The sequence below is a fragment of the Colius striatus genome, chromosome Z (genome assembly GCF_028858725.1).
Source record: "Colius striatus isolate bColStr4 chromosome Z, bColStr4.1.hap1, whole genome shotgun sequence".
Classification (NCBI taxonomy): Eukaryota; Metazoa; Chordata; class Aves; order Coliiformes; family Coliidae; genus Colius; species Colius striatus.
The window spans coordinates 75,936,118-75,960,362 of record NC_084790.1 but is presented as its reverse complement, the minus strand read 5'-3'; the positions used below and the strand labels follow the sequence as shown (position 1 = coordinate 75,960,362).

At 53.9% G+C, this 24,245-nt stretch overlaps 1 protein-coding gene across 2 annotated transcripts; it reads left to right on the top strand.

Moving 5' to 3' along the window:
* The first annotated feature begins 2,769 nt into the window (after positions 1 to 2,769).
* LOC104552219 (receptor-type tyrosine-protein phosphatase kappa) lies at positions 2,770 to 24,185 on the top strand. 2 transcript variants are annotated; one of them, XM_062019342.1, is made up of 29 exons: positions 2,770 to 3,009; positions 7,498 to 7,680; positions 8,469 to 8,693; positions 8,812 to 9,081; positions 9,383 to 9,610; positions 10,117 to 10,407; positions 10,729 to 10,826; positions 11,404 to 11,596; positions 11,863 to 11,974; positions 12,109 to 12,355; positions 12,562 to 12,601; positions 13,620 to 13,725; positions 13,907 to 13,974; positions 14,332 to 14,474; positions 14,612 to 14,699; positions 15,287 to 15,357; positions 15,733 to 15,769; positions 16,721 to 16,818; positions 17,009 to 17,125; positions 17,853 to 18,010; positions 18,089 to 18,224; positions 18,952 to 19,098; positions 19,277 to 19,376; positions 19,907 to 19,986; positions 20,418 to 20,552; positions 20,870 to 20,995; positions 21,590 to 21,747; positions 22,031 to 22,166; positions 22,786 to 24,185. In XM_062019342.1, exons 1-29 carry the CDS (start codon positions 2,907 to 2,909, stop codon positions 22,858 to 22,860), a joined length of 3,969 nt encoding a protein of 1,322 aa, XP_061875326.1. In that variant the 5' UTR covers positions 2,770 to 2,906; the 3' UTR covers positions 22,861 to 24,185. The 2 variants fall into 2 exon arrangements, with proteins under 2 accessions (XP_061875326.1, XP_061875327.1); XM_062019343.1 differs by lacking the exon at positions 20,418 to 20,552.
* The last annotated feature ends 60 nt before the right edge of the window (positions 24,186 to 24,245 follow it).

The window sequence follows — 24,245 nt, the reverse complement described above, 5'->3', positions numbered from 1 at the left end:
TGAGCACATTCACAGGAACAGGCCATCCTCTGGTGATAGCCACAGCGTGCTTTGTTTCCACAACCTTGCATAACCATCAAGGATTGGAAAGTCCAGTGGCACCTTGCTCAGCTTCAGAAAGGGGAAATGCATGAAATGAGGAAACTTGGATAAACAAAGCTAAAAGAAGCAGTGTGGTCACACAGTGTCCAGCAAGCATGCAAAGATTTAAGGCAGCCTTTCAGAGCTCCTGGTATCAAAATGTAGCTTGCCACCAAGTCCAGAGGTCATTCAAAACAGAGGTTATCCTTCAAAGAGCTGAGGCCATGTCTAGAAGACAAAAAATAGTATCAGGCAGGTAAGGTATAAAAGCTCAAAATGGCAAATTTTGAGGAGAGTGAAGAACAGCCTGTGAAAGCAGCAAGAAGTCCTTTTTTGCAAACCTGCCACAAGGTCTGTAGCTTCAAACCTGCCACAAGGTCTGTAGGGTCGAGAGGGGAGCACGTCCTCACAGCAGAGCAGTGGCAGCCCCACAGTGGCAAGACTGCTGCCAAATGTGTCTCCTGTGCCAGCACACTGTGAGGTGTGTGGTGCAAGGGAACACGTGCGTGTGGCAAAAGGGGACGGCCAGCATGCCTGGGCCCTGGCTGGGACAGGTCTGTGACAGGGTGATGGGGGGGAGGCAGTGCCCAGGGACACCTGCACCCTGCCATGTTGCAAACCGGCCAAAGCTGTCTCTGTGACTTTGAGTTTGACTTGTGCAAGCACAGCAAGCAGGTGCTGGACCTGTGTGCAACACTCCTCCATCCTCTCTGCCAGAGCCCGGGTCACCCTCAAGGCTGGATTTTTCTGACATGGAGGAGGGGGAAGTGTGAAGAGCAAGAGAACACAAAGGCTTCCTGGCAACTGCTTGAGCCACACTTCCTCCCTAGATTTTGAGGTTTCAGATGGGGTAATGAAAGGCTTTTATAGATGGTAGATTCTGATAACATAGGAGCTGAGAAACATTGTGCTGGAGGTGGTGCACAGAGGGATCGGAGATGTGGGGGTTTTGCTGTCTATTTTCATTTGTGGAAGTCCCCTACTCCTTTTCCAAAGGTCTTTCAAATGAGCAACCTATTTCTGCTGATATAGTCTGCAGTTTCAACCTTGTAATTATTTCTTGCCAGACTCATAAGCACCAAGGGGCAAGGAGAGTTGCTGCTGTTGCTGGAGGCAGAGGAGCAGTTCATTCCCTCATCCCACAAACCTCCTACCCCAGACAGAGCACAGCCACCTCCCAGCTACCTCCCAGGCTGTGCCTTGCTGTGATACCAGGGTTCTCACTGAGTGCTTCCAGCCCCAGGGCACTGCTGCCAGGGGAAGCGTGTTTGAGCGCAGTGAACTTATGGGTGAGCCTATGTCTGAGAGAAGGAAATAAAAAGGCAGGTCCTTGCAGGAGCCCAATGGCTTTGCTAGTTCTGTTGCAGGAGGAGATGAAAGGCAGGCAAGGAAGAAAAGGCTGAGACTGCCTTTCTGAGCAGAGGAGGGCTCAGGATCAGGTTTTTGGGGTTGCTGGAGAGAGCTTTATTTGAGAGGGCTACCTCACTCTGGCCTGCTTGATGCTGTCGAATAGAGGTGTTGCAGGGTGTGCAAATCAAGCAAAGGACGTGCATCAGCAGAAAGCAGAGCCTGACCTCAGGACTGGGAGCAACATGCCGTGCTGAGAAGCGAAATAAAGAGGAAGGCCATCACAAGGGGCTGCAGCCCTGCTGTGAACCCTCAGTACGGATTTCAGAGCTTGTTTGTTTTCCCAAGATGTGTGTTTCAGCTGGGACACAGGCCAAGCACACCCAGCAAGGGCTGCCAGGTGGCTGGTGAAGCTGGAGCACAAATTCATCAACTCCTGTCTGATGGTCTGGTCTGCTGCTGTGGCCAGTGCCACTTACTCAGCCCTTCATGGTCATTCCTGCTCCCGGCATGTGTGGGCAACACAACCTGCCACAGCACTTGGGCTCCTGGTCCCCAGAGCTCTCACCAGCTTATTCCTGAGCACCTGCTCTCAAACTAGTCTTGAGCACTCTGCATCTCTGCCAAAACCTTGTCTTTCCTTCCCATGGCATGCATTGCCAGGAAATCATCCAGAATCACAGAATGGTGGGGTTTGGAAGGGATATCTAGACATCATCTAGTCCAAACCCGACTAAAGAAGTTTTCCCATGTGTTTCACTGGAACTTTTTTGTGTTCCAGCTTATGTCAGTTACCCCTTGCCCTCTCGCTGGACACTACAGAAAAAAAGCATTGCCCCATCCTCCTGACCTACACCTTTTAGGTATTTATAAGTGTTGATGAGGTCCCTCCTCCATCTTCTCTTTTCTGTGCTAAACAGCCCCAGGTCCCACAGCCTTTCCTCATGAGATTAATCATATCTGAGTGAAAATTATATCTGAGCCATAAAATTATACTCGAGACATAAATTAAGATAATGCATACACTTTAGAGTGCCTTTTATTACAGTCCTTATCAGGCAGGAACAAAGTGAGGGTTCTCCCGACTTTACTGTGTGAGCATGGAAGCTACACCTTCCTGTAAAACCCCAGTCATGCACCGGCACAGAGCACAACTCCTCTGGGTCTGCTGAGGTCTGTACTGGGAGAGGAGGCAACTCAGCCAGTGTGGCGTGTAGCTGCTCCTGCCAGAAAGACAAAAACACGTGTTTCTCAGACCAGAGAGCAAGATTGCAAAAGGAGTGTGAAGCTTCCACAGTGCACAGAAGAACGAAAGCAGCACTGACACTGGTAGAGGTTCCCTCTCCAATGAGGAAGCCTCTTGCCCCATGTGTGATTTCTCTGAGTGGCTGTTTCCTTTCTGTGCTTGCACATCTGGTGTGCTGTGAGGAAGACAGCGGGGCTGAAGCCTCAGTGCTGCCCTGAGAGCGTTGGCAGACATGGCCCTGGGATGGATGTTTCTCCTGCTCCTTACACCTCTGTTAGCAGCACAGAGGCAGGAACTGCCGGACCTCAACACCTCTGGGGAACCCCAGGAAACAGGTAAGAGATTCTCACTCCTCTCCCCACAGGACAAGATTCCACTCCCACTGGGCTCTTCCCATGCAGTTGCCACACTTTCATCCCAGCAAGAGTCAGCTGGAGGGTATGTGCAGGTTCAGATGTTATCTAACCTCCCACCATCTGGGGTTTGAGCTGTGGTCCAGGGGCTGTGATTTTGCATTGCTCTGCCTCTGAATTGCAGTGTTTCTCCGAACCAACATTGCCAGAGCCAGGTGATAAACATCGTTAAGCTAGCATCTGATTGTGTTGTCCTGATCTGCTGTGGGGATGGGCCTGGGCTGATACAGGCTAGAGAAACCTGCTGATATGTACTCTGGCTATGATGGAGGCCAGGGAATGGGCACAGGATCTTTAGGTGCTCGTGAGAAGTGGCAGCAGGGTCAGTGCTGTGTGATACGAGCCATAGGAGACTGTTTACAAGGAAAATGTGTCCCTGTGGTTGCAAGAAGCTCAAACACAGCACACTCTTCCTTAAAAACCAAGGGCTAAACCTGTAACAGAGGATATCCTTGTGTCCAGGGTGGATTCCTCTTGCCCAGATCCTCCACTGAAGCCGTCCTCCCAGGCCAGCACGGTTGCGTGGCTCTCCAGCTTGTTTGCACGGTGCACACTACAGCCAGGACCTGGCTGTGCCACATGAGGCAGGACGCAGAGGGGACCCCGTGGCCAGCAGCCCCTCGGCACACTTAGCAAATCTCAGCCACACAACCATCCCTGCGGCAGAGATGGTATCGCTGAGTTTGCACCTTGGTGTTTGTGAAAAGAGGAACCAAGACAAAAACACTTGGCACCTGCACCCAGCAGTGCAGGCAGCCTGGCCTGCATCCTCAGCACATGGGCTCATCCCATCCCAGGGCCTGGGCCAAGACCCCCCACCTGACAGATCAAGGCCCTTCTCTCACAAGGGACAGGACAAGGAGGGAATGGCCAGAATGGGGCAGGAGGGTCCCTCCCACCCCTGTTAGGGTCGTATGGGCCTCTGTGGTGCAGCCAGTGGCATAAGGGCAGGGCAAAGCTGTTGGGGCAGAGATGGGGGCCATGGGAACAGGACATGACCCAAAGGTTCCCCTTCCCAGGAGATGTGGGCACAGGCAGTGCCCGTGGCAGCCCAGGGAAGAGCAGAGCAGCTGCAGGCAGAGGATGTGGTTGGTGGCGTGGTACAAAGCATGAGCCAATACAGCACTGCTGCCGTGCTCAGCCTGTCAGTGAGCAGTGTATTGTCTCCTCATCCTATTGTCACCTTATTGCCTTATTGTGCTGTTACAATTTCCCCCTGCTGAAGATGCAGCACCTGTACAATAGTCTCATGCACTTCCAGTCCCAGTGCTCCTGGGAGGCTGGTGGAGGAGTTTCTGGGGGATGTTTTCCCTGCAGAGGCAGGGTCTGTGAACCAGCCTGGTGCTAGCTCCTTTCTCATCAGCCTTGCTTGACATTATGCAGTGACTTAGTAGCAGCCTACGAGGAGTGCTAACAAGGAGGGTAGCTGCAATGTCAAATGGGTGGGAGGGTGCCAGGTAAAATGAGGCCATGCTCCATCTGAAAGGTTTTATGTCAGTGGGACTTCCAACAGTGCCAAGAGTAAATCCTGTGGGGAACACAAACACTGCAGAGGAGTGCCCTGGGGCTTGACACCCTGTGTGCTCCACCATGCTTCCGCTTCTTATTACCAGAGTACAGAAAAAAGTATTTCTCCTCTCATTCTTAAAGTGCTGTTGGATGCCCTTTGGCATAGCACAACCAGTATGGGTTAACGTGCCACCACCTCCCTGCTATTCCCTGCTTTGACACCTCCTTTCCCTGGCTCCCTTCCCGAGCACAGCAGCCCCTTCCCCACCCTCACGCCGCCCATTGCTCTTGAAGACCCACTCAGCAGCAGTGGTTGCCAGCGATGGGTACAGAGATGCTTTAAGAGTCAGGCATGTCTTCTCAGTGGCTTGCAATGCTGTTCTCCAGTGCTGGAAACTGGGTGCTTTTCTTAGCTCCTCTCAGCAAGCACATGGCATCAGATCCAGCAAGACTCCAGTGTGCTTCACTGTCACCTCTGTTGGCTGCTGAGCTGCCAATGGGAAAAGTACTGACCTTTGCCTCCTGCTCCTTAGATTTCAACTTGTCTTTTATTCTTCATATATAGCACAATATAATGAAAGAAAGTACATCTTTTTCTGGTAAGCAAAGGGCTGAGCCCTGAAGCTTGACCTGAATGACCAGCATAGCTATTTTTCCTTTCTCCTGATCCTCCCCGACATCTGCTCCTGGGGCTTTGTTTTGCCTGTCAGACTTGTAACTCTTTTGGGGACAAGCAGTCCAGATATTTCTGTAAAATGCTTTCTATATTCATGAGTATTTGACCACATTAGTAAGGAGGGTGTTCATTTAATACCATCATGGGGAAAAAAAAACCCCTGTAACTTAATCTCTGCCTGTATGAGGCAGATAGACTCACCTTCTGTTGGGACCCCTGCCTAGGCATTCAACAGTCTCCATTTTGCAGTGGGCACACATTGTACGTTGTGAGAGATGCCTGTTTGGATGTGTCTGCACCAAATTTTCCATGCTGAAATGTCACTTGCCTCTGCATCTTTCCTATCACTGGGGGCGGAGGGCCTGTGGTTGGCTTACAGCACGCCACGGTGCAGGGTAAAAAACAGTGTCTGATGGCTGTCTCTTTGTTCTCCCAAGTGCTGTTGGTCTCTGCAAGGCTGAAAGCTGAGTATTTCTTTCCCCTAACTTTGCTCCTTTGCTACAGGGAGCTCTTTCCCATGGCAGATGTCACAGAGTGATCAGGGAAGGAGTGTGAGAAAGAGGGCAAGGACAGAGCTGTGCCTCAACCTGCGGAATGGCTGAACCAGCCCATCAACAGTCAGTCAGCATAATGCTAAATACACATCATCTCAGCATGCAGAAGTTTCACTTCTTAGTTAAAAAATATGATAAACTTGAAACAAACCCTCATTTGTACTACAGTAAGTCTGCACCATGTTATACCTCTCAAGAAGCGACCATGTGTCCTTTTTAAACATAGCCTTTCCCCTGGCCTCTGTAAGGAAGCACTATTCTATGATATGGGGCCAAAAACCCATAGAGAGGTTCATTTATGGTTCTACCAGCAGCAACCGCTTTGCTGCATGAGGGGCATTGCAAGTGTGTGCGAGGCTAAGGGAGGGCTTGGAGCAAGGCATAGCAAGGCATACAGCTACATCAGGGGAGTGTGGGGACAGAGGAAACGCTGTCCCAGCTATCTCTCGAAACCTGCACTTGTGTCAGCGGTTTGCACACAGAGGAGAATTTCTCTTTCCCTCATTTCCTGCCTGGCAGGTTGCCATGTCCCATGCTGCCAGTGGGCTTTGTGTCACTGTGGGGACTGTAACAGCTACCAGGAGGTATGGAAGCACTTACAAAAAGGGAAAAGCAACAGCCCCCTTCCAGAGTTTGTACTGAAAGCCAAGCTGAGGTGGTCTAGGAGAGGCCAGCCATGCCTATGAGCATTAACAGCTCCCCCTGCTCCTGGGGCTGTCTCCACTGGAGGGGTTTCATTTCCTTAAACTGCTCCTTGCTGGAGGTCAGTCACTGCAAACCTCTTTTCAAATGATTGTTCACATTTCTGCTGTGACTCATAAACTGTAAGGATCCCTGTCAACGAATGAGCTTCATACAGGCAGGATTTTTCTCCCTGAAACGTAAAACGAGCTGCTAGAAATGCCTTCACGAGTGGCCCTCACCTGCCTAAAATGATTGCTGCTCAATTTGCCAGTCTGGTTCCAAATAAATTCCATTTATTTGGCGGGGGCTTTGTTCTGATTGAGATGATGCAACTGGTTGTGGTCTGTTGACCTGCTGCACAAGGGGTGCAGAGCAATCTGGTTATATGCACGCTTGCAGTCCCTGTGGAGTCCATTCTGAAAACTCAGGTGTGGGTCTCAGATCCTCCTGAGTGAGAATGGGAAGGATATGGGACAGGAGGTACCCAGTTGTAGGAGCCAGCAGATGTTCTGGGCAAGGGATGGAGAGGACAAAATAACCAGAGCGAAAGCAAATTGGCAACTTGAGTGGGCCTTTTTTTGAAAATGTGTATGCATATGGGTGTGAGCAGGTACTGTCCTGCAGGGCGATGGCAATGCAGGTGAGCAGTGCCAGCAAGGACTCTCTGGAGGGTTCCCTTAGCCCATCTTTGGGGGAGAGGGTGCAGGAGAGAGCAGCATCCATGGGGCTGCTGGATCTGCTGCTGGGGTCCCTCCACAGCTCCAGGGTACCCAGGGCCCTGTGAGTGACCCTTCTGCTGTGTGCAGAGGGTGCAGGGAGGGTTCATGCTCCAGGGGTCCAGGGCCCCATCCTGTGAGGTGCCATCTCTGCCAACCCTCTGAAGGGAGAGGGACCAGCACCGCTCTGGATGGCGTCTCCTCACCTCTGAGGATGCAGCCAGAGCCCGGTGATCCTCAGGATCCTCTCTCTCATGGCCTTTGCACACAGGAGGATGTAAAGCTCCCTCCAACTGGGACCTCAGGCTGCAGTTTACCCCAAACCGGAGCAGCTACGCCTTGAATGATTTGGTGGAGCTGAGCTGTCCTGGGGACTATGTGCCATCGGTCACCCAGATCAGATGCATTTCCAGTGGTACCCAGACCCTGTGGAATACGAATGCCACCTGCAAGGGTAAGCACAGCCCCGTGTCACCCTGGCCCTGAGGTCCTGAGCTGGCAGCAGACCCTCCAGGAGACGCTAGGAAGAAGCTCTTCCCCGTGAGGGTGGTGAGGAATTGGCACAGGTTGCCCAGAGAGGCTGTGGCTGCCCCATCATCCCTGGCAGTGTTCCAGGCCAGAGTGGATGTGGCTCCAAGCAACCTGGTCTGGTGGAAGATGTCCCTGCTCATGGCAGGGGCTTGGAACCAGATGATTTTTAGGGTCCTTTCCAACCCAAACCATTCTATGATTCTGTGATGACATATTCTATGATTCAGTGCTTCAGCCCCAGCTGAGTGTCAGACCAGGAACTGGGGATGCCTCAGCTTTCCTCCCCGTCCTGGCAGTGCTGTGGCATCTGTTGTCTCAACACCTTACCAGGGGCAGCTGAGGGTCTGTGCTCCTGAGGAGGGGTCCAAAGGCAGGAACAAGGGTCCCAGCACCAGGGTCTACTGTAAGCTCAAACAGTACCTGGTCATATGGCCAAGATGGTGGTAGTGGAAGGATATCTATGTGAAGGCCATGGAGAAGCCCAGTCCCTTACCTGAATGGAATTTGAGTCAGGAAGCCTACACTTCTGTAGGGATGGTTTGGACTCTTGAGCTGGTTTGCTGCCACCTTGACTCTGCTCTAGGCAGCAGAAGAACGATTTTAAGTCAGTGTGGTAACTGAAGGAGCTGGACAGTGTCAAAATCAGGACAATAGACCCCACAGTAGGCCCCTTCTCATCCTGCTTATACCCACTCGTTCTCCTCTGTGCAGAAAGATGCCAGCACCCCCTGTGGGATTCAGAACTCCGCTTTACACCAGAGCAGAAGTTTTATGGGTTTAATGAAGAGGTGACACTGAGCTGCTTTAAGAGAGATGCTCCTCCCTTTGCTGTGATCAGATGTAAAAACGAGACGTTGCCACATTTGAAGGAAACTTGGGAGGTGAACATTCAGGGAACATGGCATGGGGTTACAGAGAACTTGACCTGCAGCATAGGTAAGTGTGGGACTAAGAAGTCTCCTTGTCACACGACTGTCATGACAAAGCCTCAGTCTCCCTCCTGCCACAGCATCCCTTGTCCCCAAGAAGGACTCTCACGATTTCTTCTTGACAGGAAGTTGCCAAAAACCAAAAGTCAAAGTCCAAAAATCAATACAGTTTAATCCAAACCAAAAGATTTACGGACTGAATGAAGAACTGAGGATGAACTGCTCTAAAGAGCAGCATCCACCCGGCATCCATCACGTGCCATCGTTCCATAAGGTCAAATGTGCAAAGAGAGTTGTGAACGTGAGACACGGAAAACCAGTCTATAGAAATTCCTGGTGGGCCTGGAACAGCACAAGTGCCTGGATACTATTTGAGGAAGCCGTAAAGTGTATTGGTAAGTAAGTGTGGCAGCAGCAGCTCTCCTATGTTCCCTCTCTACTTTCCCCGTCCATAGTCGGTCATGACATTGCCCAGCTGAGCTGCAGGCAGGCTGCAGTCCCTCCTTGGTGCTGTGTTGCCTGTGCGAACTGTTGAAGAGGACAGCGCAGCCAGGAGACAAGAGACAAGGGGCAATGCCAGCCTTCTCCCTCTCTTCAGGGCCTGGATGGATTACTGGAGATTTCTCTCTCACCACCCACCCATGCCCCACCTCATCACTTCCCAGCCCAACTAACACCCTCTTTCACTTCTGCCAGAAATGTGCCAAAGGCCCCAGTGGAAATCAAGACTCAGGCTGACACCAGACCAGGAGAATTACAAGAAGGACGAAGAAGTGATGCTGAGCTGCCCTGAGGGTTTCCAGCCACCCTTCACCAAAGTCAAATGTTTGATCAGCAATGGGAAACCTTCATATACAGACCCATGGTTAGGAAAGGACAGCAGAGGTGACTGGATCAACGTTGAATCCAGCTTGGAGTGCATCGGTAAGACAGGCATCAGGAGCAGGATGGTCCTTTGCAGGTCCAGGATGCTGAAAATATCTGAGTGACAGTCAGCATGGGACAGTCATGTTATTCCCTCAGAGTCATTATTGTGAGGTTTCATGACACTGGAAGCAGCTACTGCAAGGCCAGGATGAAATATGTCCCATTGTGCTCTCCCATTATACCACAGAATGACTATAACCACACACCTCTGAGGGTGAAGGGCAGAGGATCCATTTGATTCTCCCTGTGAGCAAGGATGTTGCCCAGCTGGGGACATACTGTCCTGTGCTGTGGGAATACTAGAAGGTTACATCCAGCTTCTGAGCACACCATGATACCAAACCCCTCGTGATCCCCTACCTGACCAATGAAGTGACCAGTTCCAGCCTCTCACCTTCCCTCCTTCTGTCTGGCAGCAGTGCAGGGCTGTCTGACTGCAGCACCCATGCAAGGCTGGGAGCAGAAGGGAAAGGACTGAGCCTCTTGCAATGTTTCCTTCACAGAGGTCCTCCAGGTTGTCCCCGAGTCCTTGCACATTTCCAGCACCAGCATCAAACTGAACTGGACCTGCAGGCTCTCTGAAGCCTGCCAGAATATTCAGGCCAGCTGCCAGCCAGAAAAGGATTACTCCTCCCCCTGGGAGGCTGAGGAGGTGGAGGGAGAGGAGATACTGCAAGGCCAGGAGGGAACATTCACCTGTTCCTCTCTGCAGCCCTTCACTGTCTACAGTGTCAACATCTTCCTGCCTCCCAGCACGATCCTGTACACGCGGCTCCTTAGGACAAAGGAAACAGGTATGTGCCCACCTACATGAAACCAAAGCTGCCGTTCCTCTGGCAGCTCAGCCCAGTCATCCACTCCTGCAGTGATGGTCCTGGCATGGGGCTGCTTGGAATCTGTGGGACTGCGGGGAAAAGGCTAAGCATAGCACGTCCCCTCCTCAACCACACTTGCTGTTTCCACTATTGTAGCATATGCAGCCTTTGTGGGGCACAAACCCTGCTTGAGGGGTCCCTCTGGGGCCTGTTCCCTGTGCCAGAGCTGCCTGCAGCCTGTGCTGGGCTCAGCAGCCCCTCAGCAGCCTCATACAGGACCCTGTCCTCCTGTGCTTCCAGTGCCAGACAAACCAGAGGAGCTGTGGCTGGATCCCAGCACGGGGTCCCTCAGGTGGAAGGCGCTGTCCTCCTGCAATGGGGACATCATCGGATACCAGGTACCAGGGGACCATGAGGCCCTTCCCTTGCCAGGCAGCTCTCTGCAGGCAGATCCCTGCACGCAGCCTGAGGAGAGTGGGGATGGGATAGGAAGTTACCTGTAGGAGAAGTCCCGGGCTCCTCTGTGGGGGGTGTCACGGTACCCTCAGTGTTGCAATGCCATACTGGCCTGGGCTCCTTACACATAGAAATACCTCTCCAAAACAACAGCCTCCCTCTTGCCCTCAGCTCTTCACAGAAGCTCAGTCCTTTGCTTGCATAGGTGGCTGTGCTCATATCCTGAGCGTGGGCTCCAAACTCATCCTTGTCTGCTTTGAGGTTCCAGCATGGGCCTGAGGTTCCTGCAGGTTCCTCCCTGGGAGCTTCCACAGCTGGAGCAGGCACAGGCAGGGCAGGCTGCAGCGGGGCTTGTCTCTGTCTCTGTCTCTGTCTCTGTCTCTGTCTCTGTCTCTGTCTCTGTCTCTGTCTCTGTCTCTGTCTCTGTCTCTGTCTCTGTGTCTGTCTCTCTGTGCCAGGGACAAGTTCCTGAGGGCAGGTGGAAGCTGCTGTGCTCCAGCTCTGTCCCCTGTTCCCCAGCTGAACATCACAGCCTGGAGCACACGGGACGGTGGGTACCTGGAGGTGGAGCGGCTGCGGCTGAGCGGCTCCGTCACTGAGCACCCGCTGCCTGAGCACTGGCCCAGGAGCAGCTTCGTGGTGACACTGCGAGGGCTCACGGCTGCTGGAGCGGGGGCTGCATCGCGGTGGGAGTTTGCACCCAGCAGCTCAGGTAACACTCCCTGTGCCCCAGTTGCTGCGAGGTGCCCATGCTGTGTGTCCTGGTCCCTGTGGGGTTGCCATATGGCCATGGTGTGTGTCCTGGTCCCTGCTGAGTGGCCCCAATGTGTGCCCCAGCTGAGGCAGCTGTGTGTCCCCAGCCTTCTGGGCACAGAGCAGCTGTGCTCTGCAGCCTGCACTGCCCAAGGCTGCCCCTGCTCCTCTCACAGCCCCTGCCCTGCTGCCTGCTAGTGCTCATTCCCAGCTGTTCCCCTCCAGACACTGCACAGCCTCTTGACATCAGCTGCACCAGCGTGCGAGACGTCTCCCCATCGCGAGGGACGGCCGTGCTCCCGCTCCGCCCCATTGCTGTGCTCCCCGAGGAGGACAGGTGAGCGAGGCCCCGGCAGCTCCGCTCCCCTGAGCCCTGAGATGGGTTCCATGCTGGCAGCACTTGCCCGCAGCCACCGTCACCCTGCTCCCGCCGGCCCCATCTGCCCATCCCACTCCACACTGTCCTTGCAGGCAGCACCAGCTCATCGTGGTCGCCGCACATAACGGCACGGTGCTGGAAGGCGTCTGCTCGGGGCAGCCGCAGCCCTTCAACGCCAGCCAGCCGCCCGACACCTACGTGGCCGCCGTGCTCAACCTCTCGGCCCCCATGGACTTTGTGCTGGGTGATGGGGCCCACGGGCAGGGCTACCGCAACGCAGCCCTGCAGCCAGGACGGCACTACACGGCCCTTCTCCGCCGCGCCCGCCGCTCACAGCAGGTACCTGTCGCGGGGCTCCTGCTCCCTGGGCCCATCTGGGCCTCCCGATGCTGCCGGCTGTGCGCAGCCGCACGGCCCCTGCGCTGAGAGCCCCGGGCTCCTGGGCCACAGCCGGGGCGTTCAGTGCCCGTGGGTGGGAGGCCTTTGCCCCCGGGGCAGCTGGGGGGCTGCAGTGGCCTGAGCTCTCCCTCCCGTCTCTCCAACAGGCAGAGAAGTTCACCTGTGTCTGCTACAGCGTCTCTGTTGGTAAGTGGGCTCACGCTTCCTGAGCCTCAGGGTCTGTGCCGCCCGTTGCCTCTTGCCAGCCTGGCTGCTTCCTGGGGAGAGGAGCTGCCAAGCACCAGAGCCACGGGGTCTGGTTGTCCTGTTTCCCCTCGTTGTTGGAAATTCTCTGGATCTTGAGGCTTTCTATAGCAGATGGGCTTTGGGCAACCTTGGGCCACTTATGCAGGTGTGGCACTGATGGCAGACAGTTGTGCTGTGTCCATTTCTGGGCTCCCCAACTCAACAGGGACAGGGAACCACTGGAGACAGTCCAGCACAAGGCCACCAAGATGATCAGGGGACTGGAACATCTTCCTTATGAGGAAAGGCTGCAGGAACTGTTTAGTCTGGAGAAGAGGAGACTGAGGAGGTCTCATTAACACTTTAAGTATTTAAAGGGTGTATGTCAAGAAGATGATGCAGCACTTTTTTCTGTTGTCTCAAGCGACAGGACAAGGGGTAATGGGTACAAGCAGGAACACAAAATTCCACTGAAACATAAGGAAAAACTCATTTACTGTTCAGGTGAGGGAGCCCTGGCACAGGCTGCCCAGGGAGGGTGTGGAGACTCTTTCTCTGGAGGTCTTCAAAACCCGCCTGAACACATTCCTGTGTGACCTGATCTAGGTGGACCTGCTTCTGCAGGGGTGTTGGATAAGGTCCCTTCCAACCCCTACCAGTGTATTATTCCATGATCTCTGCATTCAGCATCTATTGCATCTTAATCTTTGTGCTCTCCTGGTGCGTTTGGAACCCCAGATATGCAAATTTCCCACCAGGTATGAGCAGGTTCTGGCCGTGACAGAGGCATCTAGAGAGACAGAGTCCATTGTCACAGCAACCAAGCACTTAGGCTTTCTGCATCAGCTTAGCTATTCTGCAAGACAAAGCCTGTGGTTGGAGATGAGGGGCGATGCTTATTACCCCATGCCCTTCTGAGAGCTCTCAACACTGGGTTTGGGCTGTGCTGCTGCCTGACTCTGGGCTGTGCTGGTTGCAGGGCAGGAGCCAGTGCCTCCGCTGGACAGGATACCCATGGTTACAGCAGTAGCGCTGATCATTGTACTCCTGGCACTGGGGATTTTGCTGCTTTTCGTGCTCTTCAGGTCAGTACATGCCTCACCTCTCCTGCTCTCTGAGAGGCATCCAGCACCTTGGCCTCCTGAGGGAGTGTCCAAGTGAACCTTGAGATAAAACAAGGTGGGAGGCAAAGCTTCTACAAGGACAACAGTCTCTCTTCTGTCCCTCTCTTCTCCTGGTCTATGGGCCCAACTTGGTGTTTTGCAGGCAAAGGTACAACAGTTCAGAATCTTCAGACAACAACAGTGCTATTCCCCTGAGAAGACCTCGAGGAGGTGCAGTATGAGGAGAGGCCTTACAAGCTTTGTGTGGACAGGCTGTCTGTTAAAAACACAGGCAGGGTGCTTACAGGCTCTGTAAGGTCCTTACAGGAACAAGAGGATCAGAGCTGAATGATGTGGGGAAAGGGACATCTCCCAAGAGAACGGGACTTGTGTGAGGAGGGACAATCTATGGTTTGGTGGGGTCCTGACCACCACAATGCCAGCTCAGTCCCAGCTGCAAACCATGGGGAGGGACAGTAGGGTTTAGTGGGATCCTGACCATCACAATGCCAACACAGTTCCAGCTGCAGAACCCCAGGACCAGCCATCCAGCTGCATGCTAAACTCCTGGCCTAATGATCTCTGTAGGTGTGAGTAAGCTGAACACACAAATCCCAGTGGAGGAACTGCTGGAGGCTCTGAAGAGGTTTAAGAGGGCAGAACTAGAGGCAGAGCTGACAGAGGATGAAGCGGTTGACAAGCATGATGTCGGGCGCCTGAGGGAATATCAGGTCTGTTTTAGCTTTGCTTTCTGATGTGGCTGCACTGTCCACACAGCCCTCACTCCTTCCTTGAGTGTATGATGCAGCTGGTCTTGGCCAGCCCTAGAACATGTGCCAATGCAGAATGGACTTCTTTTCCTCTGCAGCAACTGTCCTCCACTTTATTGCATCCCTGTGATGCCGGGAAGGAACTGTGTAATCAGAGCAAGAACCGCTACAAGAGCATCATTCCATGTAAGCAGAGCTGTCCAAGGGTTGGCACAGGCACAGGAGGTGGTTGGGAAATACAGGGTGCTGGGCTGGTGCAAGTGCCCCTCCAGCTCTTCAGCAATGCTGAGCTACTGGTCTCATTCTCTGTGTCCACTGAAACACGGAGAGATTTCCCAGAGTCATCATGTTGGTCCAACTGTCTTATATCCAGTTGTAGAATTCTCATGCTGGTCCTCAAATCTCCCTGCAAGCTTAATCATTCATGGTTGCCTTCCTGTTCCTGCTGTTGGTCAGGCCAGACATGTCTGTCATGTCTGTTAGTTCAGACAGGCATGTCCCATCCAGAGGTAGCTATTTGAGAGAAAGCAGAAGGAGGCACACAATTCCCACCGAAACTTAAAGCTCCAGGTGGAGTCGACATTTGGCATGAGCAGTTTTCCTCAAACCTTTGTGTCATTTCCTGCTGTGCCATGTTGCCTTTCATCTGTCTCATTGGCCTCCCTTTGCCTCTGAACATGTCCCGAGGCCTAGAGTGCTCCCCCTCCTTAAACAGTTACTTCATCGTGGCCCTGAAGAGACGGTCCAACAATTGCCACGTCCTTTCTCTTCAGACGATCACTGCCGCGTGGTGCTGCAGCCCTCTGACGTGGGGAATGGTTACATCAACGCCAGCTACGTGGATGTAGGTAGCGAGGAATTGCTGCTCTGGGCAGGGTGGGAGAGTTGCCTGGCCGTGCTGGCTGAGGACAGCCCTGCTCACATGGGCAGCCCTGAGGTCTGACACTCGCTGCCCTCACGTGCTGGCACTTCTTGGGTTGTCACTCTCTGATCTGCCCAGAGTACTCTGGGTTTAGTTTCATCTCTGAGAAAATGGTACCTGTGTGGGGGACTGGGGCAAAGATGAAGCCCCCCGTACCCACTCTCCATGCTGGCCAGTAGAGCTGTGTGGCACGCTGCGCCCAGGGCTTTCGGTGCCTGTGGGGATGGGTTCTTTGTTTCATTTCCTGTTAAATGTTTAACCTGTGTGATCAGAGCTGTTTAAACCTCTCTCCCACAGAGCTATCGGAGTCCACGCCTCTTCATTGCAGCTCAAGGTGAGTGCTCCCAGCCCTCAAAATCAGGAGGTGCTGGTCGCTGCCCTGAGAGCTTTGAGAAGCAAGGAACAGGAACAGCAGTCTCGGAGCTGTTAATGGCTCAGTCCCAGGCGCTGTATCTCCCGGACCTCTGCCTTGGATGGTGGTTACGGCTGCTACAGGGCATGCAAGGCCTCAGCAAGTGTCTGGCGTTGGCCAGCTGGAGCTGGTCCCTGCACTGCCCAGGCTGAGGATATGGTCCTTTCACCCACAGGCCTGGTTTGTTCCCTTTGACTGCTAGCATGACAGGGACAAACCTTCAAGCATCTGGCACACTTGGAGAGAGGCTCCTTTTGCTGGTGCAAAGCTGGGATGGGTTACACTGCTCTTTGCCGTGTGTGGTGAAGAGGTCATGGGCTCCTGCAGAAATAGTCTTCGGGAAATGAGATCCTAAATGTGGGAGTAGCTCACAGTCATCTGGAGAGTCTGGATGGCGAAGACCCTGAAGCAGCAGTGAATGCCCGGGCTCATCTGCCCTCCTTCTTGTCCCAGGGGAGATTTAGATTGGATATTAGGAAAAATTATTTCCCAAAAAGGGCTGCCAAGCCTTGGAACAGGCTGCCCAGGGAGGCGATGGACTGACTGTTCTTGAAGATACTTAAAAGCTGTGTAGCTGAGGTGTTGAGGAACATGGTTTAGTGGTGGGCTTGGCAGTGTGAGGGTAGTGGTTGTGCTTGATGATCTTAAAGGTCTTTTCCAACTAAAATGATTCCTGAATTTGTAAAGTGAGTGGTGAAGCCATGGTGCCCTGCACGTCCTGCCAAGTGCTGCTCTGTTCAGGCTGTGCAGTGTTAGTCCCCAGGTAGAGGGAAGCCGAAGGCTACTTGTAGCCTGGGAACATCTGGGTTGTGCCTGGGAACTGCTACACCCTCGCAGCTTGGACAGGGATGGGCTCTCCTTTTCCTCCCCAAGGCCCCTTGCCTGGGACAGTGGTGGATTTCTGGCAGATGGTCTGGCAGGAGAAGACCTCAGTCATTGTGATGCTGACGGGCTTAGTGGAGCAGAACAAGGTAAACTATCCCAACCTGTGGTCCTCTTTGGGCCTCCCTCCCCAGAGCCTGTGTTTCCTTGGCTGCTTTGCTCTGCTCTGCTCCCAGTATGGCTGTCAATGAGGGCAGGGAGCAGCTCCACACCAGTGCTAGCTCACCACGCTCCCCTCATGACTTTGCTCATGCTTAGTGGTCTCACTGCTGTTGACAGACCAAGTGTGAGCAGTATTGGCCAGAGGAGGAGCAGGTCTACGGGGATTTCACCGTGACACTCAACAACACCAGGACCACCACAGGCCTGGTCACACGCATCTTCTGCCTGCAGAAGGTAAGCCTGGCATGTAGCAGAGATGGGGATGCAGGATACTCTTTTATTTTGGCAGCTGGTGGGAGCTGTTGGCCAAGAGACACTGTGGGGAGCCCTGCCTGGTCCCATGTCAGCGTCCCTGTCACAAGATGCTATGCCAAGGCATCAGTCCCAGGTTTCTGTGCCAGGCAGAACAAGTACAATATAAAGAAATTGCAGTTTTGTGTACTCTTGTCTTTTCTTGCCTTGCCCAGAGGAGAGCCTAGCTGAAAAATAAAGCTCCAAGAGCACCTGATGGTGGGACATAGCAGTTCATTAGTTCAGGCCAAGTGAATGTGATGTTTAGGAAAAAACACACTGGTAACAAAGGTGACTACATACACATCAGTGCAGTGCCAGCCTTGGGGGCTTATATGGGGACATTGGGTCTTTTCCATGACTATGGAACCATTTTAAACCATGATTTCTGTTTCCTCTGAGTCACAAGCTGCATTTACTGCTCCACATTCACTGTTCACAGCACAGAGAAGCAGAGTGAATTTTGAGGCTGTGTGCTGGGTGAATTTGCCCTTGATGAGCTATAGTGAAGCAGTTGTTGTGGTGGGGGTGATGGATGGAACACTGAGTGACAGTGCCTCCCTGAAGTGATTTTCTCCACTGCTCCCTACTTGTTGGCATGGAATTACTCCATATAACTTTCCAGTTTGTTTGCCACCCCCTGCTCCCAGCCATGTCTCCCTCTTTGCAGGCAGGCTGTGCTCTCCCAAGAGTGGTGGAGCAGTTTCACTACCTGCTGTGGCCAGACCACGGGGTCCCCAGAAACCCTGCCCAGCTCCTGTGCTTAGTGGAAATGGTGAACAAGAGGATTTTGGAAGTGCCTTCTGGACCCGTGCTGGTGCACTGCAGGTATGTGGCTGGGGGCACTTGGATGCTGGGGCAAGGCTGGTCAGGGCAGCACTGACCCCCACTTTTCTGTGTCCTCAGCGCAGGGATTGGGCGCACAGGTACCTTCATCGCCCTGGACTTCCTGCTGAAGATGGCAAAGGCTGAGGGGAAGGTGGATGTGTTTCAATGTGTGCAGAGGCTGCGGGAGCAGCGGGTCAGCATGGTGCAGACCAAGGTGAGTAGAGTTATCCACTCCCTGCACACCACCAGGCTGCGGATCTGCTTCCCACCCTTCCCAGGGAGCCGGCGTGCAGAGTCACACTGGCTGTGGTGCTCACTGTCCTAGCCACAGGGGCTGGAGCTGCCAGGTTGATGGAGACTGCAGGATCTTGTTTTCAATGCTGTGTCCAAGCCTAGTCAGGATACATGTTCTCCTGAGACCTTGTGAGGTTCCAGCAGCATTCATATGCACCAGTCATCCTGTCTTGTAGACAAGGAGCATGAACGAGAGTCCGTATGTCCTTCAGGCTTTTGGGTTGCCTGCTCTCATGGCATCTTCTGGCTGGCCATGTCTCAGCCTAGAGACTATGTTCCCATGCTCTGCTCAGTGCTCAGAGCCTTTGGAGGAAATTAGGTTGGGAGGACCATCCAGCTGCTTTTAGGAGGGCTAACTAGTTCACTAGTTTTCTGGGTTTCCTTCCCCAGAACAGGGGTCTGCTCTGAGAGGGAGCATTAAGCCACAGGAAGGTGGTCTCGTCTGTTGTTGCAGTTGCTGGATGTTTCTCAGAGCAGGCCTATCTGTGCTGAGAAGTGTCTGGACTCAGGGCTCCACAGCAGGGAGGCAATGGATGGTCCTGGCTCATTCTTGGCACAGGTCAATGCCAGTGAGCTGGTGGTCTGGAGTCCTTGGGCTCCTCATGGAGCTGGTCTAGACTCTGCACCTGACTTGTGTCTTCATGCAGGAGCAGTACACCTTCCTGTACGAGGTGCTGCTCGAAGGCTTGCTCTGCAGCAGCACCAGGGTCCCAGTGGAGAGCTTTGCCAGCCATATGCGCTGCCTACGAGAAGCTGAGACCTCACGGCACAACATCCTTGAGAAGGAGTTTAAGGTACCACTAGGACCTGGTGCACTGGGGCTGGTGTTGCGGGGAGGCTGGTCTGTGGTGCCTCCTCCCTACTGCTCCCTTCCCCAGATGTGGGATGGAGATGGGAGAACTTTTCTCTGGGGTGGCTGAAGAAGGGCAGGAATCGACAGAGAGAACTTGCTTGGTTGAATCATCCCTGCAGGCAGTGCAGAAGTTTTCTGAGTTGTTCCAGCTCCTGCCGTGCAGAGAAGCGGAGAAGCCCAGCAACCAGCCCAAGAACCGCAAGCCAGGGATCCTGCCAGGTACAGCTCACAGGGCTGGGTAGCCCCTTGCTGTGCAGCCCAGCACCTCAGATGGGAGGATGGTGCTGCCCTGATGCTTCCCTCCCTAGCATCATGCCACTGGCAGGTTCTGCCCATGGTCCAGTCATCATCTTCTGGTTGGTGATAGATATAGATGAGTGTGGTCCCTCCATGTGAGCAAGACCCCACTGCTGCTGCCTTCTGGGCTTGCTGGAAGTTTGCATCCATGGGGCACACTTTGCATAAATATGTCGCTGGGTCTAATCTTTCCCAGTGGAAGAGCCTAGATGAGGCATCAGGGAGAAATGAGGAGGAGGGACCTGCTGTGCCTCTGCGTGGTGTTTGATCACCTCACGCCAGGCATCCCTGAGCTGTCATGGCCGAGGGGCTGGTGCCATCAGTCGATCCAAGCCTCTCCAGCCCATGCCACATGGAACCATGCTGACTGCACCACTTGCAGGGAGAGCCACATGCCCCTGTGTGGGAAGAGGGTGGCTCATCATTCCTCTCTCTGCTCCCTGCTTCCGCAGCGGATTCCTGCCGGCCCATCCTGATGTCCTCGCTGAATGCAGATGGCTCACCAGGCTACATCAACGCTGTGTTTGCCAATGTAAGGCTCCAGCCTCAGCACAGAGCGGGAGCTTGCTGAGAACAGCAGAGACCCCTGCCCTGGGCACCACTGCTCCAGACAGTGGTAAACCATGCCACCCTGCTTTGAGATGTCCCAGCCCTCAGGCCTCTTCACAGCAGCTATCTGCCGGTGGCTGGGGACCTGTTGCCATGAGGTGGCACCCGTGATCAGCCTAAGCCCAGCCTAGCAGGCTGTCTGTCACACAGCTTATGGCTTCTGCCTGCTAGGAGCAGAGCCTGAGTGTGATGGGCTGAGGGGTCAGTGGGCTGCCCTCAGCGGGGCTGGAGGTCCCTGGGCCTGCAGAGTCCTAGCTGCAGGAAGGCAGAGGAGCCCTTCCTGCTATCAGGGAGGCTCTCAGTCAGTAGATCGTGTGACCTTTGCTTCCCCCCACACACTGGTGTGTTTTGCAGACCTACGCTGAGGAAGAAAGGCTCATTATCACCCAGCTGCCTTTTGCCACCACACTGGTGGATTTCTGGGCTCTAGTCTGGGATTACACCTGCACATCAGTGGTTGTGCTGAACCAGCTTGAGGAACTGGACCAGGTCAGCAGCCCAGCCCTATCTTCTCCTGGCTCCCTGAGGCAAATCCCAGCCCCATAGCACTGCAGAGGTGGGGTGTCCCCAGTCTCACATCCAGGGAGCATCTCCCAGGTTTTGCTGACTGCTGCCTAGGTTTCCCCTCTGCAGGAGTGTGACTATCCTGGCTGCAGCAGCACTGTCTGGTCCTGAGGCAGTGCAGCCCCGTGCAGGCTTTGTCTGAGGGGCAAGGGGCTGCATCTGCACCCCCAGGGGCAGTGTGAATTGTGCCACATGTGTGGACTGCAGCTGCTTCTGACCACATGCCTGTCTCCCCACAACAGACACACGTGGAGTTCTGGCCCACGAAGGGCGCAGCTGCCTACGGCCGTTTCCATGTCCACCTGATCTCAGAGGAGCCTGGGACCGCCTTCACAGCCTGGACTCTTGCCCTCACCAACAGGCAGCAGGTGGGCTCTTTGCATAAAGATGGTGAAGTCCCTTGAGAGTAGCCATTGCAAGACCTGGGAGGACCAGTCAGGCTCCAATATCATCAGGCTTTGATTTATCACAGCTAGGGATGACAGAGGCTACAATGCTCAGCGGGAGCTGATGGAGTCTTGGAAGGAAACTAGCCAGAACAGGGCCTGTGTCCCTGGAAGGGAGATTAGTCCCAAAAGGATGGGCTGTAGACAGAGATACAGGACAGAAGTACATTTGTGTACCTTTCTAACTTGGAGGACAGCAGCCAAAGAGAGTTTGTGCATCTCAATGGTGGTTTGTGGATGGGGACAGCTATTACAGGTTAGTTGGGTGCTGGACTGGCATCAGTCTGAGAATCACTTGGTACCCATCTCTCATCTTGTGCTCTGTCTGTTTGCTGGTCTCAGAGCACTCAGTGGAGAAGGGAAAAATGTGTGGGACATGGCCATCCCACTGTGGAACTGCTCCCTTGATCCAGTGTGCAGGTCTGGGCCAGGACTGACTCACACTATCCCTCCCTTCACTCCACGAAGCTAGTGGCTTTTTTCTTTGGCCAACCCACTGCCTTTCTTCCTCATTAGCCCAAGAAGTCTGCACTGGAAGTTTGTTTCTGGCAACTGAGGGACTGGCCCATGCAGCAGCGCCTTCCTCCACACCCTGCCACCATCATCAGCCTCCTGGGGAAGGTGGAGACACACCATCGGCAGAGCCAAGACGGGCATATCCTCGTCACTTGCTGGTGAGTGAGTGGGTGATGTCTCTCAGAAGAGCAGCCACAGCACAGAGCTGGCTCAGCCCAGGCTGCATCAGTGAACTTGGGTCACAGTTCCACCTTGGTTGGACACATAGAAATGAATTCAGCCATGTTCGGAGAGGAAGGCTTCTCTGGGAAGGCCAGCTGAGTGCAGGAATCTCAGGACAAGATCATCCTGAGAGGCTGGATGTCTAGTGGGACACCTCTGAGGCTCAGCTCTGCCAGGTGATCCTAGAGCAAACAACTGTCCCCTTGCTGTCCTCTGCAGTGATGGTGCCAGCCGGAGCGGGGTCTTCTGTGCTGCCAGTTTCCTGTGTGAGCAGATCCAAAGCGAGGGGCTGGTGGATGTATCCCAGGCTGTGAGGATGCTGAAGAGGCGGCGCAGGCAGCTGATTAAAGATGTGGTAGGTGCTGACTTCAAACCCAGCCAGGATGACATCATCAGAGCAAGAGCCACAGCCTGGACTGTCCCAGCAGCTGCCCTAGCACCTCTGTGCTCTGATCATCCTGTGGCCAGCAGCGCCCAGATGAGACCTCTGTAAACCCCATGTTCTGCCACTGGGCCATAGCCACTCACTCAGAGGCAAGTTCTGCAGAATCAGAAGGGCACTGAAGCATCCCCTGGGATGACTTGCCTCTTTCTGGTCCAACCTGGCCTCCTCAGGTGGGTGCTCAAGTACCTGTCCTGGCTGCCAGAGGCCATTGTAGGGTGAGAACCCTGGGTGAGGATGAGAGCCCTGGGTTGGGAGGAGAACCCTGGGTAGGAGTGAGAAGCAGATGCTTCATGCCATGGACCCTGTCTCTCTTCCCAAGACAAGTGGCTCCAGCACTGGGGTAGTCCAGCCCTCAGTTGCTGAAGCATAGCCCTGTTATTCCTCACTGGGGGAAGGTGGGCTCCAACTGGGAGAGCAAAGTGGGCTGTACCTGCTCTTGGCTTGCTCAGAAAGCTGTTAGCAAGCAAGTCGGGGCTTTCACTTTAGGTGCCAGTGTACCAGGCTCTCATATGCATCCGTCTGTCCACAGGAGCAGTATGGGCTCTGCTACGAACTTGCCCTCAGTTATTTGAATTCATTTGAAACCTATGGGAATTTCAAGTAGAAGCATGGACACAGCTCATCTCTGGCCAGGACTTTCACTCTCTTGACAGCCCTCCATCAGTAACTGTAGAAACCAGAGGAGACAAGATGGGTGTGCGTGACCCCAAGATACTTTTCTCTACAAAGTCACCTCAAGTGTCCTCTGTGGCTGGAAACACAGACTGGACTGTCTCCAAGTTGTGGTCAGGCTTTGAAGCAGGAACTTTATCCCTTTCCCAGAATTTGTGCAAGGAATTTACCTAGAATCACAGCCTGAGTACTCAGACCAGACGAGAAGCACTACAACTTGACCTGTCTGTGTCAGGGATGAAGAGAACCAGCTGCCTCATCTACAATCCCTTGTCCCTTCAGGTAACACCAGGGAAAGTGGGGCAGCTCTACCAACACTCAAATTGTGTCTTGCCAGGGAGCATCAAACCACTATAAGATCCACAAGGCTCAGAAACACAGGCTATCTGCCCTACTTTGGGAGAAGCATGAAGCCCAAGGTCAACAAGAGCAAGGGGATGAACAATCCCTAGTCCTGTAGTACCAACCTAGAACTTCACAGAATCACAGAATGGTAGGAATTGGAAGGGACTTACAAAGATCATCTAGTCCAACAACCCTGCTCAAGCACGTCCACCTAGATCAGGTCACACAGGAACACATCCAGGTGGGTTTGGAAACCTCCAGAGAAGGAGACTCCACACCCTCCCTGGGAAGTTTGTGCCAAGGCTCCGTCACCTCTCAGTCTCCTCTTCCCCAGGCTGAACAGTCCTAGGTGATACAGCCTTTCTTCTATGGAAGATGTTCCATACCCCTGATCATCTTGGTGGCCCTGCGCTGGACTCTCTCCAGCACTTCCCTGTCCCTCTTGAGCTGAGGAGCCCAGAACTGGACACAGGACTCCAGATGAGGCCTCACCAGGGCAGAGGAGAGGGGGAGCAGAACCTCCCTCGACCTGCTGCCCACACTCTTTTTGATGCATCCCAGGATGCCATTGGCCTTCTTGGCCACGAGGGCACATTGCTGGCTTATGGTTAGTTTACCATCAACCAGGACTCTCAGGTCCCTCCCAACCCACACCCTGGAGCTCTGTCTCCCTGCTGCTGATCCACATGCCACAGACCTGCCAGGTCCAGAGAGGCTCCCTCACCAGCCTGTCTGGGGCCACCATAGCAATCCCAGCTTGTAGTGACTCAACTTGGAAATCCTGGATATGGTTTCGGCAGGGGCTGCTGCACCACCAAGACTGGTTCTGCTTTTGCTGCTCAAGGTCAAGAGGCCTCAGGGCCAGGACTGGCCCCATGGCTCTGTTCTATGTCTCACCAATAAAGACTCTGTGCTGGCTGTGGTGGTGGTGACTTCTGACCATCACTTTTCTTCCAGATTTGACCTGGCACA

Excerpts from the sequence above, each read along its gene's own strand:
- LOC104552219 (XM_062019342.1), top strand. The coding sequence starts at position 2,907 with ATGGCCCTGGGATGGATGTTTCTCCTGCTCCTTACACCTCTGTTAGCA. Across the intron at positions 12,356-12,561 it reads GCGCCCGCCGCTCACAGCAG|GCAGAGAAGTTCACCTGTGT; the intron begins GTACCTGTCGCG and ends TCTCTCCAACAG. Across the intron at positions 15,770-16,720 it reads CCTCTTCATTGCAGCTCAAG|GCCCCTTGCCTGGGACAGTG; the intron begins GTGAGTGCTCCC and ends TTCCTCCCCAAG.